The sequence below is a fragment of the Coregonus clupeaformis genome, chromosome 27, assembly GCF_020615455.1.
Source record: "Coregonus clupeaformis isolate EN_2021a chromosome 27, ASM2061545v1, whole genome shotgun sequence".
Taxonomy (NCBI): domain Eukaryota; kingdom Metazoa; phylum Chordata; class Actinopteri; order Salmoniformes; family Salmonidae; genus Coregonus; species Coregonus clupeaformis.
The window spans coordinates 3,747,905-3,762,012 of NC_059218.1; the positions used below are offsets into that span (position 1 = coordinate 3,747,905).

Here is a 14,108-nt window from a genome sequence, read left to right on the forward strand (position 1 = left end):
CGGACCAACTGGCAAGTGTCTTCACTGACATTTTCAACCTCTCCCTGAGAGTCTGTAATACCTACATGTTTCAAGCAGACCACCATAGTGCCTATGCCCAAGGAAGCGAAGGTAACCTGCCTAAATGACTACCGCCCCGTAGCACTCACGTCGGTAGCCATGAAGTGCTTTGAAAGGCTGGTCATGGCTCACATCAACACCATAATCCCGGAAACCCTAGACCCACTCCAATTCGCATACCTCCCCAACAGATCCACAGATGATGCAATCTCAAACGCACCCCACACTGCCCTTTCCCACCAGGACAAAAGGAACACCTACAGTGGGGGAAAAAAGTATGTAGTCAGCCACCAATTGTGCAAGTTCTCCCACTTAAAAAGATGAGAGAGGCCTGTAATTTTCATCATAGGTACACGTCAACTATGACAGACAAAATGAGAAAAGAAAATCCAGAAAATCACATTGTAGGATTTTTTATGAATTTATTTGCAAATTATGGTGGAAAATAAGTATTTGGTCAATAACAAAAGTTTCTCAATACTTTGTTATATACCCTTTGTTGGCAATGACACAGGTCAAACGTTTTCTGTAAGTCTTCACATGGTTTTCACACACTGTTGCTGGTATTTTGGCCCATTCCTCCATGCAGATCTCCTCTAGAGCGGTGATGTTTTGGTGCTGTCGCTGGGCAACACAGACTTTCAACTCCCTCCAAAGATTTTCTATGGGGTTGAGATCTGGAGACTGGCTAGGCCACTCCAGGACCTTGAAATGCTTCTTACGAAGCCACTCCTTCGTTGCCCGGGTGGTGTGTTTGGGATCATTGTCATGCTGAAAGACCAAGCCACGTTTCATCTTCAATGCCCTTGCTGATGGAAGGAGGTTTTCACTCAAAATCTCACGATACATGGCCCCATTCATTCTTTCCTTTACACGGATCAGTCGTCCTGGTCCCTTTGCAGAAAAACAGCCCCAAAGCATGATGTTTCCACCCCCATGCTTCACAGTAGGTATGGTGTTCTTTGGATGCAACTCAGCATTCTTTGTCCTCCAAACACGACGAGTTGAGTTTTTACCAAAAAGTTATATTTTGGTTTCATCTGACCATATGACATTCTCCCAATCCTCTTCTGGATCATCCAAATGCACTCTAGCAAACTTCAGACGGGCCTGGACATGTACTGGCTTAAGCAGGGGGACACGTCTTGCACTGCAGGATTTGAGTCCCTGGCGGCGTAGTGTGTTACTGATGGTAGGCTTTGTTACTTTGGTCCCAGCTCTCTGCGGGTCATTCACTAGGTCCCCCCGTGTGGTTCTGGGATTTTTGCTCACCGTTCTTGTGATCATTTTGACCCCACGGGGTGAGATCTTGCGTGGAGCCCCAGATCGAGGGAGATTATCAGTGGTCTTGTATGTCTTCCATTTCCTAATAATTGCTCCCACAGTTGATTTCTTCAAACCAAGCTGCTTACCTATTGCAGATTCAGTCTTCCCAGCCTGGTGAAGGTCTCCAATTTTGTTTCTGGTGTCCATTGACAGCTCTTTGGTCTTGGCCATAGTGGAGTTTGGAGTGTGACTGTTTGAGGTTGTGGACAGGTGTCTTTTATACTGATAACAAGTTCAAACAGGTGTCATTAATACAGGTAACGAGTGGAGGACAGAGGAGCCTCTTAAAGAAGAAGTTACAGGTCTGTGAGAGCCAGAAATCTTGCTTGTTTGTAGGTGACCAAATACTTATTTTCCACCATAATTTGCAAATAAATTCATTAAAAATCCTACAATGTGATTTTCTGGAATTGTTTTTCTCAATTTGTCTGTCATAGTTGACGTGTACCTATGATGAAAATTACAGGCCTCTCTCATCTTTTTAAGTGGGAGAACTTGCACAATTGGTGGCTGACTAAATACTTTTTTCCCCCACTGTATGTGAGAATGCTGTTCATTGACTACAGCTCAGCGTTCAACACCATTGTGCTCTCAAAGCTCATCACTAAGGACCCTGGGACTAAACACCTCCCTCTGCAACTGTATCCTGGACTTCCTGAAGTGCCGCCCCCAGGTGGTAAAGGTAGGCAACAACACATCTGCCACGCTGATCCTCAACACGGGGGTCCCTCAGGGGTGCGTGCTTAGTCCCTTCCTGTACTCCCTGTTCACCCACGACTGCGTGGCCAAGCACGACTCCAACACCATCATTAAGTTTGCTGACGACACAACGGTGGTAGGCCTGATCACCGACAACGATGAGACAGCCTATAGGGAGGAGGTCAGTAACCTGGCAGTGTGGTGCCAGGAGAACAACCTCTCCCTCAATGTGAGCAAGACAAAGGAGATTATCGTGGACTACAGGAAAAGGAGGGCCGAACACACCCCCATTCTCATCGACTGGGCTGTAGCGAAGCGGGTCGAGAGTTTCAAGCATCTTGGTGTCCACATCACCAATAAACTATAATGGTCCAAACACACCAAGAAAGTCATGAAGAGGGCACGACAATGCCTTTTCCCCCTCAGGAGACTGAAAAGATTTGGCATGGGTCCCCAGATCCTCAAAAAGTTATACAGCTGCACCATCGAGAGCATCCTGACCGGTTGCATCACCGCTTGGTATGGCAACTGCTCGGCATTCGACCGTAAGGTGCTACAGAGAGTAGTGCGTACAGCCCAGTACATCACTAGGGCCAAGCTTCCTGCCATCCAGGACCTATATACTAGGCAGTGTCAGAGGAAGGCCCAAAAAATGGTCAAAGACTCCAGTCACCCAAGTCATACACTGTTCTCTCTGCTACCGCACGGCAAGCGGTACCAGTGCACCAAGTCTAGTTCCAAAAGGCTCCTTAACAGCTTCTATCCCCAAGCCATAAGACTGCTGAACAATTAATCAAATGGCCACCCGGACTATTTACATTGAAACTCCCCCCCACCCCTTAGTTTTTACACTGCTGCTACTCACTGTTTATTATCTATGCATAGTCACTTTACCCCCTACCTACATATAGAAATTACCTCGACTAACCTGTACCCCGCACATTGACTCGGTACCGGTACCCCCTGTATATAGCCTTGTTATTGTTATGTTCTTTTATTGTGTTTCTTTTTGTTTTATTTTTTACTTTAGTTTATTTAGTAAATATTTTCTTAACTCTATTTCTTGAACTGCATTGATGGTTAAGGGCTTGTAAGTAAGCATTTCACGGTAAGGTCTACCCCTGTTGTATTCGGCACATGTGACAAATACAATTTGATTTGATTTGATTTTGATACTGTGGAAAGCCAGGCTACACCAAGGATATATAGGCCTACAGATAGATCCAGCCAGGCGTTCCTAATTTCATAGTTAAATGTAAACATTCATTCACTCTCTCTCTCTCTCTCCCTCTGCAGTTGATCTGAATTCTCCACGCATTTCCGTTCTCAATTTCTGCCTCGTCACTGTCCGGTTGTGCACACTCAGAAAAATGGCCCCTGAAATCTGTGCGGTTTGCTGCTGACTTATTAAGCAAGGAGGCTGAGGAGAGCGGTCGGCATCACCCTATATTCACCCCAGCCCCTACCTATTCAAATGCATGGAGCAACTGCTGTGCTGTGATCATCAACGCCGGCGACACCAATAAGGATGGGGAGGGTGGAGTGGTTTTAGACCATGAGCTCGGGTAAAGCTGCCTTCTGTCAGGGTAGCGTTAAGTTCACACAGCTGGCATGACCATGGGATCTGCTGGTCTGATCACGTGACCTGCCAAGAGCCAAATACAGTGGGGGAAAAAAAGTATTTAGTCAGCCACCAATTGTGCAAGTTCTCCCACTTAAAAAGATGAGAGAGGCCTGTAATTTTCATCATAGGTACACGTCAACTATGACAGACAAAATGAGAAAAAAATATCCAGAAATTCACATTGTAGGATTTTTAATGAATTTATATGCAAATTATGGTGGAAAATAAGTATTTGGTCAATAACAAAAGTTTATCAATACTTTGTTATATACCCTTTGTTGGCAATGACACAGGTCAAACGTTTTCTGTAAGTCTTCACAAGGTTTTCAAACACTGTTGCTGGTATTTTGGCCCATTCCTCCATGCAGATCTCCTCTAGAGCAGTGATGTTTTGGGGCTGTCGCTGGGGAACACGGACTTTCAACTCCCTCCAAAGATTTCCTATGGGGTTGAGATCTGGAGACTGGCTAGGCCACTCCAGGACCTTGAAATGCTTCTTACGAAGCCACTCCTTCGTTGCCCGGGCGGTGTGTTTGGGATCATTGTCATGCTGAAAGACCCAGCCACGTTTCATCTTCAATGCCCTTGCTGATGGAAGGAGGTTTTCACTCAAAATCTCACGATACATGGCCCCATTCATTCTTTCCTTTACACAGATCAGTCGTCCTGGCCCCTCTGCAGAAAAACAGCCCCAAAGCATGATGTTTCCACCCCCATGCTTCACAGTAGGTATGGTGTTCTTTGGATGCAACTCAGCATTCTTTGTCCTCCAAACACGACGAGTTGAGTTTTTACCAAAAAAAGTTCTATTTTGGTTTCATCTGACCATATGGCATTCTCCCAATCCTCTTCTGGATCATCCAAATGCACTCTAGCAAACTTCAGACGGGCCTGGACATATACTGGCTTAAGCAGGGGGACACATCTGGCACTGCAGGATTTGAGTCCCTGGCGGCGTAGTGTGTTACTGATGGTAGGCTTTGTTACTTTGGTCCCAGCTCTCTGCAGGTCATTCACTAGGTCCCCCCGTGTGGTTCTGGGATTTTTGCTCACAGTTCTTGTGATCATTTTGACCACACGGGGTGAGATCTTGCTTGGAGCCCCAGATCGAGGGAGATTATCAGTGGTCTTGTATGTCTTCCATTTCCTAATAATTGCTCCCACAGTTGATTTCTTCAAACCAAGCTGCTTACCTATTGCAGATTCAGTCTTCCCAGCCTGGTGCAGGTCTCCAATTTTGTTTCTGGTGTCCTTTGACAGCTCTTTGGTCTTGGCCATAGTGGAGTTTGGAGTGTGACTGTTTGAGGTTGTGGACAGGTGTCTTTTATACTGATAACAAGTTCAAACAGGTGCCATTAATACAGGTAACGAGTGGAGGACAGAGGAGCCTCTTAAAGAAGAAGTTACAGGTCTGTGAGAGCCAGAAATCTTGCTTGTTTGTAGGTGACCAAATACTTATTTTCCACCATAATTTGTAAATAAATTCATAAAAAATCCTACAATGTGATTTTCTGGATTTTTTTTCCTCAATTTGTCTGTCATAGTTGACGTGTACCTATGATGAAAATTACAGGCCTCTCTCATCTTTTTAAGTGGGAGAACTTGCACAATTGGTGGCTGACTAAATACTTTTTTTCCCCACTGTATTTGTTTACCCTGACTTCATCCCAGCACAGCTGTTCACTCTATCTAGTCATTGTAACATAAATCGTAAATGTTTCATTTGTGTATCTACCAGCTAGCTGCCTTATCTTATTGTTGTGTCTCATTGTTCACCTGGCACAAATGTATGTTCATAAAAAAATGTTTTACAAAGTTAACTAGACGAACCTTCAGTTACCTGTTCGTGAGCCACTACCTCTGCATACAAATTACAGCCAGTGGGGTAATGGACTAAATTTGTGATGGCACTATAGCCAAAAATACTTATTTAGACATGCTCTAGCTGTGTGTGAAATTTGGTGGCTCTATCACAAATTCCACAATGTGGTCACATAGCTCCTGGAATATGGTCAAAATGACCTCAACATGACCCCTATTAAGGTCTTAAGAGTACTTTATGATTAGAATTATTGTCTATATTATCTGTGGGGTTTATTCAGTGGGTAGATAACATTACAAAGTCATTTTGATATTGTTTGGAATGATTTTACCCTATTTTCTTCTAGAAGGGAATCCGGATGGCAGCCATTTTATTTAAATGGCCGCCCTGGTTGACTGACAGGCTGCACAGACTGCCTCCAATCTTTAAAATGTTCCTTAAGGTATCTAGTATTAGTGTACCAAGTTTGATACTTGTATTATAAAATTTTAAAATATATATTTCACCTATCAGCTGGACTAATGAGGATCCAAATAAACAAATACATTGTAATAGGGCCAGTTGTGTCATTGTAACGTGAAACAACATTTTCTGACTGCACCAATCTGTAAAATTATTGCTGAGATAGATGCTATTCCTTTGGAATCCACGCGGAGGAGCTCGCTCTACACCACTAAACGAACCCTAATCCACAATATTTGTATCTGTGGGAGAAGAACGCTTTCATTTTAAAGGTTTATTATATAAAATTATTTTACAGATCGCTTTCTTGAGATGAAAGCGGTGTATTGCGACCTAATGCTCCAAATAATAATCGAATTCGAGAGAATAACAAAGCACAATCAGATGTCCATTAACCGTTCGTCTAAAATGTCTAAATTAACTGTAATCTATAGGTTATACAACGCATAGTAGATGTTCCATTATTTGTCGTAGTATCGTCAAATCATGCTAAAAAATAGTATAATCTAAGAAAACCGACCCCGCATAGTTAGTTAAACTTTCTATTTACGACCTACCTATACCAAATTAATATGCACAAAGGCTAATGGAAAAGAGTTCCGGCAATCGAGACTTGAAAGAGTACGTTAGACTAAACCTATAGCTGCTTTGACGTGTTGGACGTACTGCGGTATCTCAAATTGAGAGGAGTCGAGAGGTTTCGGGTTGGAATAAAAACGAGGGAGACAGGAGGGATGGGAAGCGGAGTGGATGACCGGGGGAGGGGGAGCAGCGGCAGCGAAGCCCAGATCAGCCCGAGGTGCCGCTACAAAGGCTTTCTAATACCGTCATTCATTGATTTCGAAGAACACCACCAAGTGGCATATAGCAGAGATAACACGACTGCAAGTTTGGGGGAAAATGCCGGACAAAAAAGGCGCACGCGCACAGCAGAGTCTCAGTCGGCCAGAGCGTGCACTAACTAACCAAGCACAGACAGTCCTATGTGAGTTTGGACAAAAAATTAGCCACTGGCTTTTCTCAACTAGACCAGTTTTAAAAACACTATTATATATCAAATATCCTCCATTGTTCTTACAGCGTTGCACTCCACATGGTTGTAACAACCAAGTTGTAACAACTCACATCAGGCTACTTTTTTCTTACATTTAAACATGGATGCCCCATTTATCAATAACAATAATGCTGTAAATAATAGTCCAAAAATGTCTAGTGAACCAGAAGTGTCTTCAGATTGGCTATGCTATGAGGTTCTTGGAATGAAATGTAGTATCCCAAAATACATATAATTCATGGATATCTTTGTGTTGATAACCAGGTATTCCTGGTCTAGAGGAAGTCTTAAAATGACCATTGATACAGCTACACAACTAAGTTACCTACAATGATGTGAGGGGATAATGTGGTGTAGGCCTATGCAACATATCAGTGAATGAAGGACCCATTCTTCTTTTGTAACACTGGTTCCCAAATATGCCTACCTCATTGCAGTAGCTGACAGAATGACACAGAATCCCTCAAACTTCATGCGATTATGACTTGACTCTAGTTTCAGGGAAAGAACATTTGACCAGCATGTGCCATTCAAACAATAAATCAAGGAGTATTGATTTGTTTTCAATTTTTTATTAAGTTTATAAATTTAACAAATATTTTCTTAAACAGTTTTACCCGGTGATATACAATTTAATATGCACAAAAATACAAGAATACCAACAAAATATGAAGAGGACGTCTGGAAACACATCTTTATTTCAGTACACATAGTGCTTATAATGTGTGGATGTATGGCTAAATCATGAAATTGCCTTTTTAGAACAAAAGGTCATAAGATTTTAGAAAATACATTTAAAAAACTCACAAAACCAAGCCATGTTGGCATCATGATTTACTATGAAGGCTTGATCAATAACTTTTTGTTATATGTTCAGTGGGAGGGAGGGGGGGGCGCTCAACAGACCAAACTAAAAAAATACCTGGATTTATTACATTACACATGCACTCTGGGAGTTGGAGTAGCCTAATGAATGGTTTTGATCAGAGGTGAGGTGGGAAGTTGGGTACAACTAGCACATCAATGGAGACACCGCAAGCTGGTTCAGAGTTAATGCACCCACGAGTTTGAGAGGGAAATTTAAGTCTGAACCATTGCGCCTTCACCTGTCAATTTATATGTGTTCAGAATGTACCATCTAGTTCCCACGTAACATAGCCTACTACTGATGTACTACTGATGTGCTTAGAATAACCCAAGGTTTGAATATCAACCGAGAGATACATGATAACCAAGTACAACAAAACAATGCTTGTGTAGTAGCCTGTTACAGCTTTCTGTTAGTTATTTACCGTATGAAACCACGACGCACAACAAAAGCATGTTGCAAAGCATGTTGGGCACACTTTTCCAGTTAGGTTAGAGCTGAGGCTACATTATATGGTTGCTATTCAGTCACACTCCTTGTGTAGGGTCTTAAAACGAAACATTGTGTTCAAAACTGTTCTGGAGAGATCATCAACATAATCCGAGAGCGAGACATTCAACCACTTTCAATGTTTGCAACAATAGCTACCAGTAGTATGCGTTGGGTTTAAGGCAACGAAATCAACTTCGTTAGATACAATTCACAACTATTATGTAAAATTCGTTATGTAGACATTTTCAGATTAAAATTAAAGCTTGCACATCGCATGGGCAACAACCTTTCTCTCCCTCCCTCCCTGTGAAAACGAAAGTCGTCAAACAAACGGTTCAATGTTTACATTTTAGTCATTTAGCAGACGCTCTTATCCAGAGCGACTTACAGTTAGTGAGTGCATACATTTTCATACTGGCCCCCCGTGGGAAACGAACCCACAACACTGGCGTTGCAAGCGCCATGCTCTACCAACTGAGCTACAGGGGACGAAATACCCTTTCTTGCAAAAAAATAAAGCCGATTTGATTTAGACTTTGTACAATTTCATAAAGTGTTTTATTCTAGTTTACCATGGAGTCAAAAAGCAACTATAGCTCTAGTCCATGCCCCGAGACTCGCTTGGGCTTGTTTGCTACAGAACTGTCCGTTCAAGGCTAAGGCTTGCTCAAAGTCCGCCTGTCTGCTCACCAGCCCCGAAAACCCCGAACCGAAGATCGAGATCAGATTGGAAATGTTCGAAGTGTCCAAGTGTTCCGAATTTGCGTAGGAACAGTCCTCGAATTTCGCTATTTTACAAGGCGTAAAATCCGGTACCTCCTCAATATCAGATATATAATATTCAAAGTCAACCTTGCGTTTCTTGGCTGGGTACGGTGCGCCCTGGCAGCACTGTTGGAGAGACGCGCAGCAGTCCTGGTGAAGGTACCCATTCTCCACAGTAGTCACTACGTGCGTGTCCAAATCGAGCACCGTCGTTTTGTTGCAGTGTAAATTGTTGTTCACCGGGGAAAAGTCGCAATTCGATACAGGGTAATCCTCGGCACAACAGCTCTGGTAGAACGAGGGCTCTGTCTCCTTGCAGACCTCGTCGCTTTGGCGAGAGAGAGGCGCGGAGCAGGCGGAGGGGGTTTGCATATGCGCTGAATGCACTGCTGCTAGGTGGCTCACTGGCAGCAGCGCGCAGCACAGACTCGCCGGCTCGCTCACCCCGCCGTTGCCGCAGCAGTCCCCACTCTGCTCCTCACAGTCCTCGGCCAAATCCAGTGGGTTTAACTCCTGGATCTCGTTGCAGACGGTCATCACCTCTTCGTACTGCTGCATCCTGTAAATCTCCGCGTACTTCTCGTTCATGTAGACCTGCCTGGCGTTCCGCAACACATAGGACACCAGGAGATTTTTGTGCAGCTTGATGCCTCCTCTCTGCGTCCTGGAGTTGTGGATCTTCCGTAAGGAAATGGAGATTAGACTTTGTGCATCCTCTGCACACTCCATCGTGTTGATCATGGTGGTGATATAGTCGTTTCCCGCTCCTCTCCGACGCAGAAAAGCGACTTTCTCTCAGTGGAAGTCACGATATTTCGTTTGGGGGCGAAGGCTAAATCAGCTCTGTGGTGAAACATTGAACACGGCTGTCCGCTTCCCTCTGTACGCGAGCAAGCAATCATTTGCTAGGCACACGTTGATAGAGTATATATATTTGGAGAAGGAGACGAGGAGTCTGCCCACCTTGGCCTGCGCCAATAGGGACCCGCGTTTGCCTTTGATTGACATGGAAACTCCACCCATATGAGATGATCAGGCCCAATCAGACAGAGGCGGTTCTTCCGTGCTATTCAAATTCCAAACTGACTTTACCAAACTGGAATGCTCTCATGAGACTCACTGGGCTAAAGCGCCCGGTCAAATAGTACATGCGTGTCTTTGTGACAAGCCTACAACATGGGAAAAACTATTTCTGACTTTAAAATGTCTGTAATATTGAGGATATTAATCTTCATCAAATTCGTTTCTGATCTTAATTCTGTACCAAACAAAAAATAAAGTCTAGGGCACTTAAAAATTAGTTTTAGTGTTTAGAATAAGAACATATTGAATATTTGTCCATGCACATTATGATATTAATTTCTCATTTGAGTGATTGATTAATTATTATTCTTGAACAATCTCTGAACTATTCTGATTACATTTTGATACATAGACTTATCAGTTGTGCATAAAATGTGGATACATTTTAAAAGCCAACTGCCCCATAAGAAATATAAGGGCTGTACACCACAGTCAGAAAACAGTGGAAAATATGAACTATTCTGCTATTTAACTATTTTGCTATACTTACAAGAAATTACATTGCCAATGGGGTGGCAGGTAGCTTAGTGGTTAAGAGCGTTGTGCCAGTAACCGAAAGATCGCAGGCTCTAATCCACGAGCCGACTAGGTGAACAATCTGTTGATGTGCCCTTGTGCAAGGCACTTAACCCTAATTGCTCCTGTAAGTCGCTCTGGATAAGAGCATCTGCTAAATGACTAAAATGTAAAAATATAAGTAGACAAACAAATAACATATAATTTTGTCATTGTGCCATGTCATTATTTACTTATTGTATTCTACCCATTAAGTTATGTTAATCACACATTGGTCTCATAATAGCTTCCAATATGTTGAGTAGAAATCAATTTCCAGTGGTCAATGTGAGAATTATTCAATCTGCCCAGAGACTGCAGCCTTTAATTGGCAATGTTACATTTCTAGAGGCAAGTATAAAGTATTCTATTCTATACTATAATATTCTATACTGTTCTATTCTATAGAGTGATAATCTTTTCCCAGAGTCTTTGGCTGTCTTTACATTTTCAAAATATGTGATGTTCCGCCTTTCTTCAACATCAAATATGCAACTTTTCGGTTTACACTATCCTTACATTAGCCTTGGATGTGGTGTGACCTTAATTATCCACATTTCTCAACATATGCATGTCTGGGCAATGTAAAAAAAAGCAACTACTCTTCCTGGGGTCCATACAAAACAAAACATAATACAAAACAATAATAGACAAAAACAGATCAAGGACAGAACTACATACATTTAAAGCAGCACTCTAGTCTCATTTTCACCTACAGTGAGGGAAAAAAGTATTTGATCCCCTGCTGATTTTGTACGTTTGCCCACTGACAAAGACATGATCAGTCTATAATTGTAATGGTAGGTTTATTTGAACAGTGAGAGACAGAATAACAACAACAAAATCCAGAAAAATCTGAAAGAAATCTGAAAGAAAAATTTTTTTAGACCTCCACAAGTCTGGTTCATCCTTGGGAGCAATTTCCAAATGCCTGAACGTACCACGTTCATCTGTACAAACAATAGTACGCAAGTATAAATACCATGAGACCACGCAGTCGTCATACCGCTCAGGAAGGTGACGCGTTCTGTGTCCTAGAGATGAACCTACTTTGGTGCGAAAAGTGCAAATCAATCCCAGAACAACAGCAAATGACCTTGTGAAGATGCTGGAGAAAACAGGTACAAAAGTATCTATATCCACAGTAAAACGAGTCCTATATCGACATAACCTGAATGGCCGCTCAGCAAGGAAGAAGCCACTGCTCCAAAACTGCCATAAAAAAGCCAGACTATGGTTTGGAACTGCACATGAGGACAAAGATCATACTTTTTGGAGAAATGTCCTCTGGTCTGATGAAACATAAATAGAACTGTTTGGCCATAATGGCCATCGTTATGTTTGGAGGAAAAAGGGGGTCGCTTGCAAGCTGAAGAACACCATCCCAACCGTGAAGCACAGGGGTGGCAGCATCAAGCTGAAATAAATAATTATCTCTACTATTATTCTGACATTTCACATTCTTTAAATAAAGTGGTGATCCTAACTGACCTAAGACAGGGAATTCTTACTAGGATTAAATGTCAGGAATTGTGAAAAACTGAGTTAAATTGTATTTGGCTAAGGTGTATGTAAACTTCTGACTTCAACTGTATCTATTGCATCCCATTCATAGCAAACATAGTTATGTTTAAAATAATATGATTTTTCATTTTGAACAGTGGGCATTTAAAAAGGGCTACAGTAGGCTACATCTCCCCACCTGGACAATGAAAACGGTCATTAATCTACAGTTGAAGACGGAAGTTTACATACACCTTAGCCAACTACATTTAATCTAAGTTTTTCACAATTCCTGACATTTAATCCTAGTAAAAATTCCCTGTTTTAGGTCAGTTAGGATCACCACTTTATTTAAAGAATGTGAAATGTCAGAATAATAGTAGAGAGAATGATACATTTCAGCTTTTATTTCTTTCATCACATTCTCGGTGGGTCAGAAGTTTACATACACTCAATTAGTATTGGGTAGCATTAACTTTAAATTGTTTAACTTCGGTCAAACGTTTCGGGTAGCCTTTCACAAGCTTCCCACAATAAGTTGGGTGAATTTTGGCCCATTCCTCCTGACAGAGCTGGTGTAACTGAGTCAGGTTTGTAGGCCTCCTTGCTCGCACATGCTTTTTCAGTTCTGCCCACAAAATGTCTATAGGATTGAGGTCAGGGCTTTGTGATGGCCACTCCAATACCTTGACTTTGTTGTCCTTAAGCCATTTTGCCACAACTTTGGAAGTATGCTTGGGGTCATTGTCCATTTGGAAGACCCATTTGCGACCAAGCTTTAACTTCCTGATTGATATCTTGAGATGTTGCTTCACATATCCACATACTTTTCCTTCCTCATGATGCCATCTAAGTCCCTCCTGCAGCAAAGCACCCCCACAGCATGATGCTCCCACCCCTGTGCTTCACGGTTGGGATGTTATTCTTCAGCTTGCAAGCAACCCCCTTTTTCCTCCAAACATAACGATGGTCATTATGGCCAAACAGTTCTATTTTTGTTTCATCAGACCAGAGGACATTTCTCCAAAAAGTACGATCTTTGTCCCCATGTGCAGTTGCAAACCGTAATCTTTCTTTTTTATGGCGGTTTTAGAGCAGTGGCTTCTTCCTTGCTGAGCGGCCATTCAGGTTATGTCGATATAGGACTTGTTTTACTGTGGATATAGATACTTTTGTACCTGTTTCCTCCAGCATCTTCACAAGGTCATTTGCTGTTGTTCTGGGATTGATTTGCACTTTTTGCACCAAAGTACGTTCATCTCTAGGAGACAGAACGCGTCTCCTTCCTGAGCGGTATGACGGCTGCGTGGTCCCATGGTGTTTGTACTTGCGTACTATTGTTTGTACAGATGAACATGGTACCTTCAGGCGTTTGGAAATTGCTCCCAAGAATGAACGAGACTTGTGGAGGTCTACACTTTTCTTTCTGAGGTCTTGGCAGATTCCTTTTGATTTTCCCATGATGTCAAGCAAAGAGGCACTGAGTTTGAAGGTAGGCCTTGAAATACATCCACAGGTACACCTCCAATTGACTCAAATGATGTCAATTAGCCTATCAAAAGCTTCTAAAGTCATGACATCATTTTCTGGAATTTTCCAAGCTGTTTAAAGGCACAGTCAACTTAGTGTATGTAAACTTCTGACCCACTGGATTTGTTATACAGTGAATTATAAGTGAAATAATCTGTCTGTAAACAATTGTTGGAAAAATTACTTGTGTCATGCACAAAGTAGATGCCCTATCCGACTTGCCAAAACTATAGTTTGTTAACAAGAAAATTCTGGAGTGGTTGAA

General features: G+C 42.3%; 1 protein-coding gene across 1 annotated transcript; it reads right to left on the reverse strand.

The window, feature by feature from the left end:
* Positions 1-8,821: 8,821 nt before the first annotated feature.
* Positions 8,822-10,057, reverse strand: LOC121541098 (immediate early response gene 5-like protein). Its single transcript, XM_041850081.1, has one exon. It carries the CDS (start codon positions 9,911-9,913, stop codon positions 8,987-8,989), a length of 927 nt encoding a protein of 308 aa, XP_041706015.1. The 5' UTR covers positions 9,914-10,057; the 3' UTR covers positions 8,822-8,986.
* Positions 10,058-14,108: the final 4,051 nt, after the last annotated feature.

Coding starts and splice junctions, on each gene's coding strand:
- LOC121541098 (XM_041850081.1), bottom strand. CDS start 9,913: ATGATCAACACGATGGAGTGTGCAGAGGATGCACAAAGTCTAATCTCC.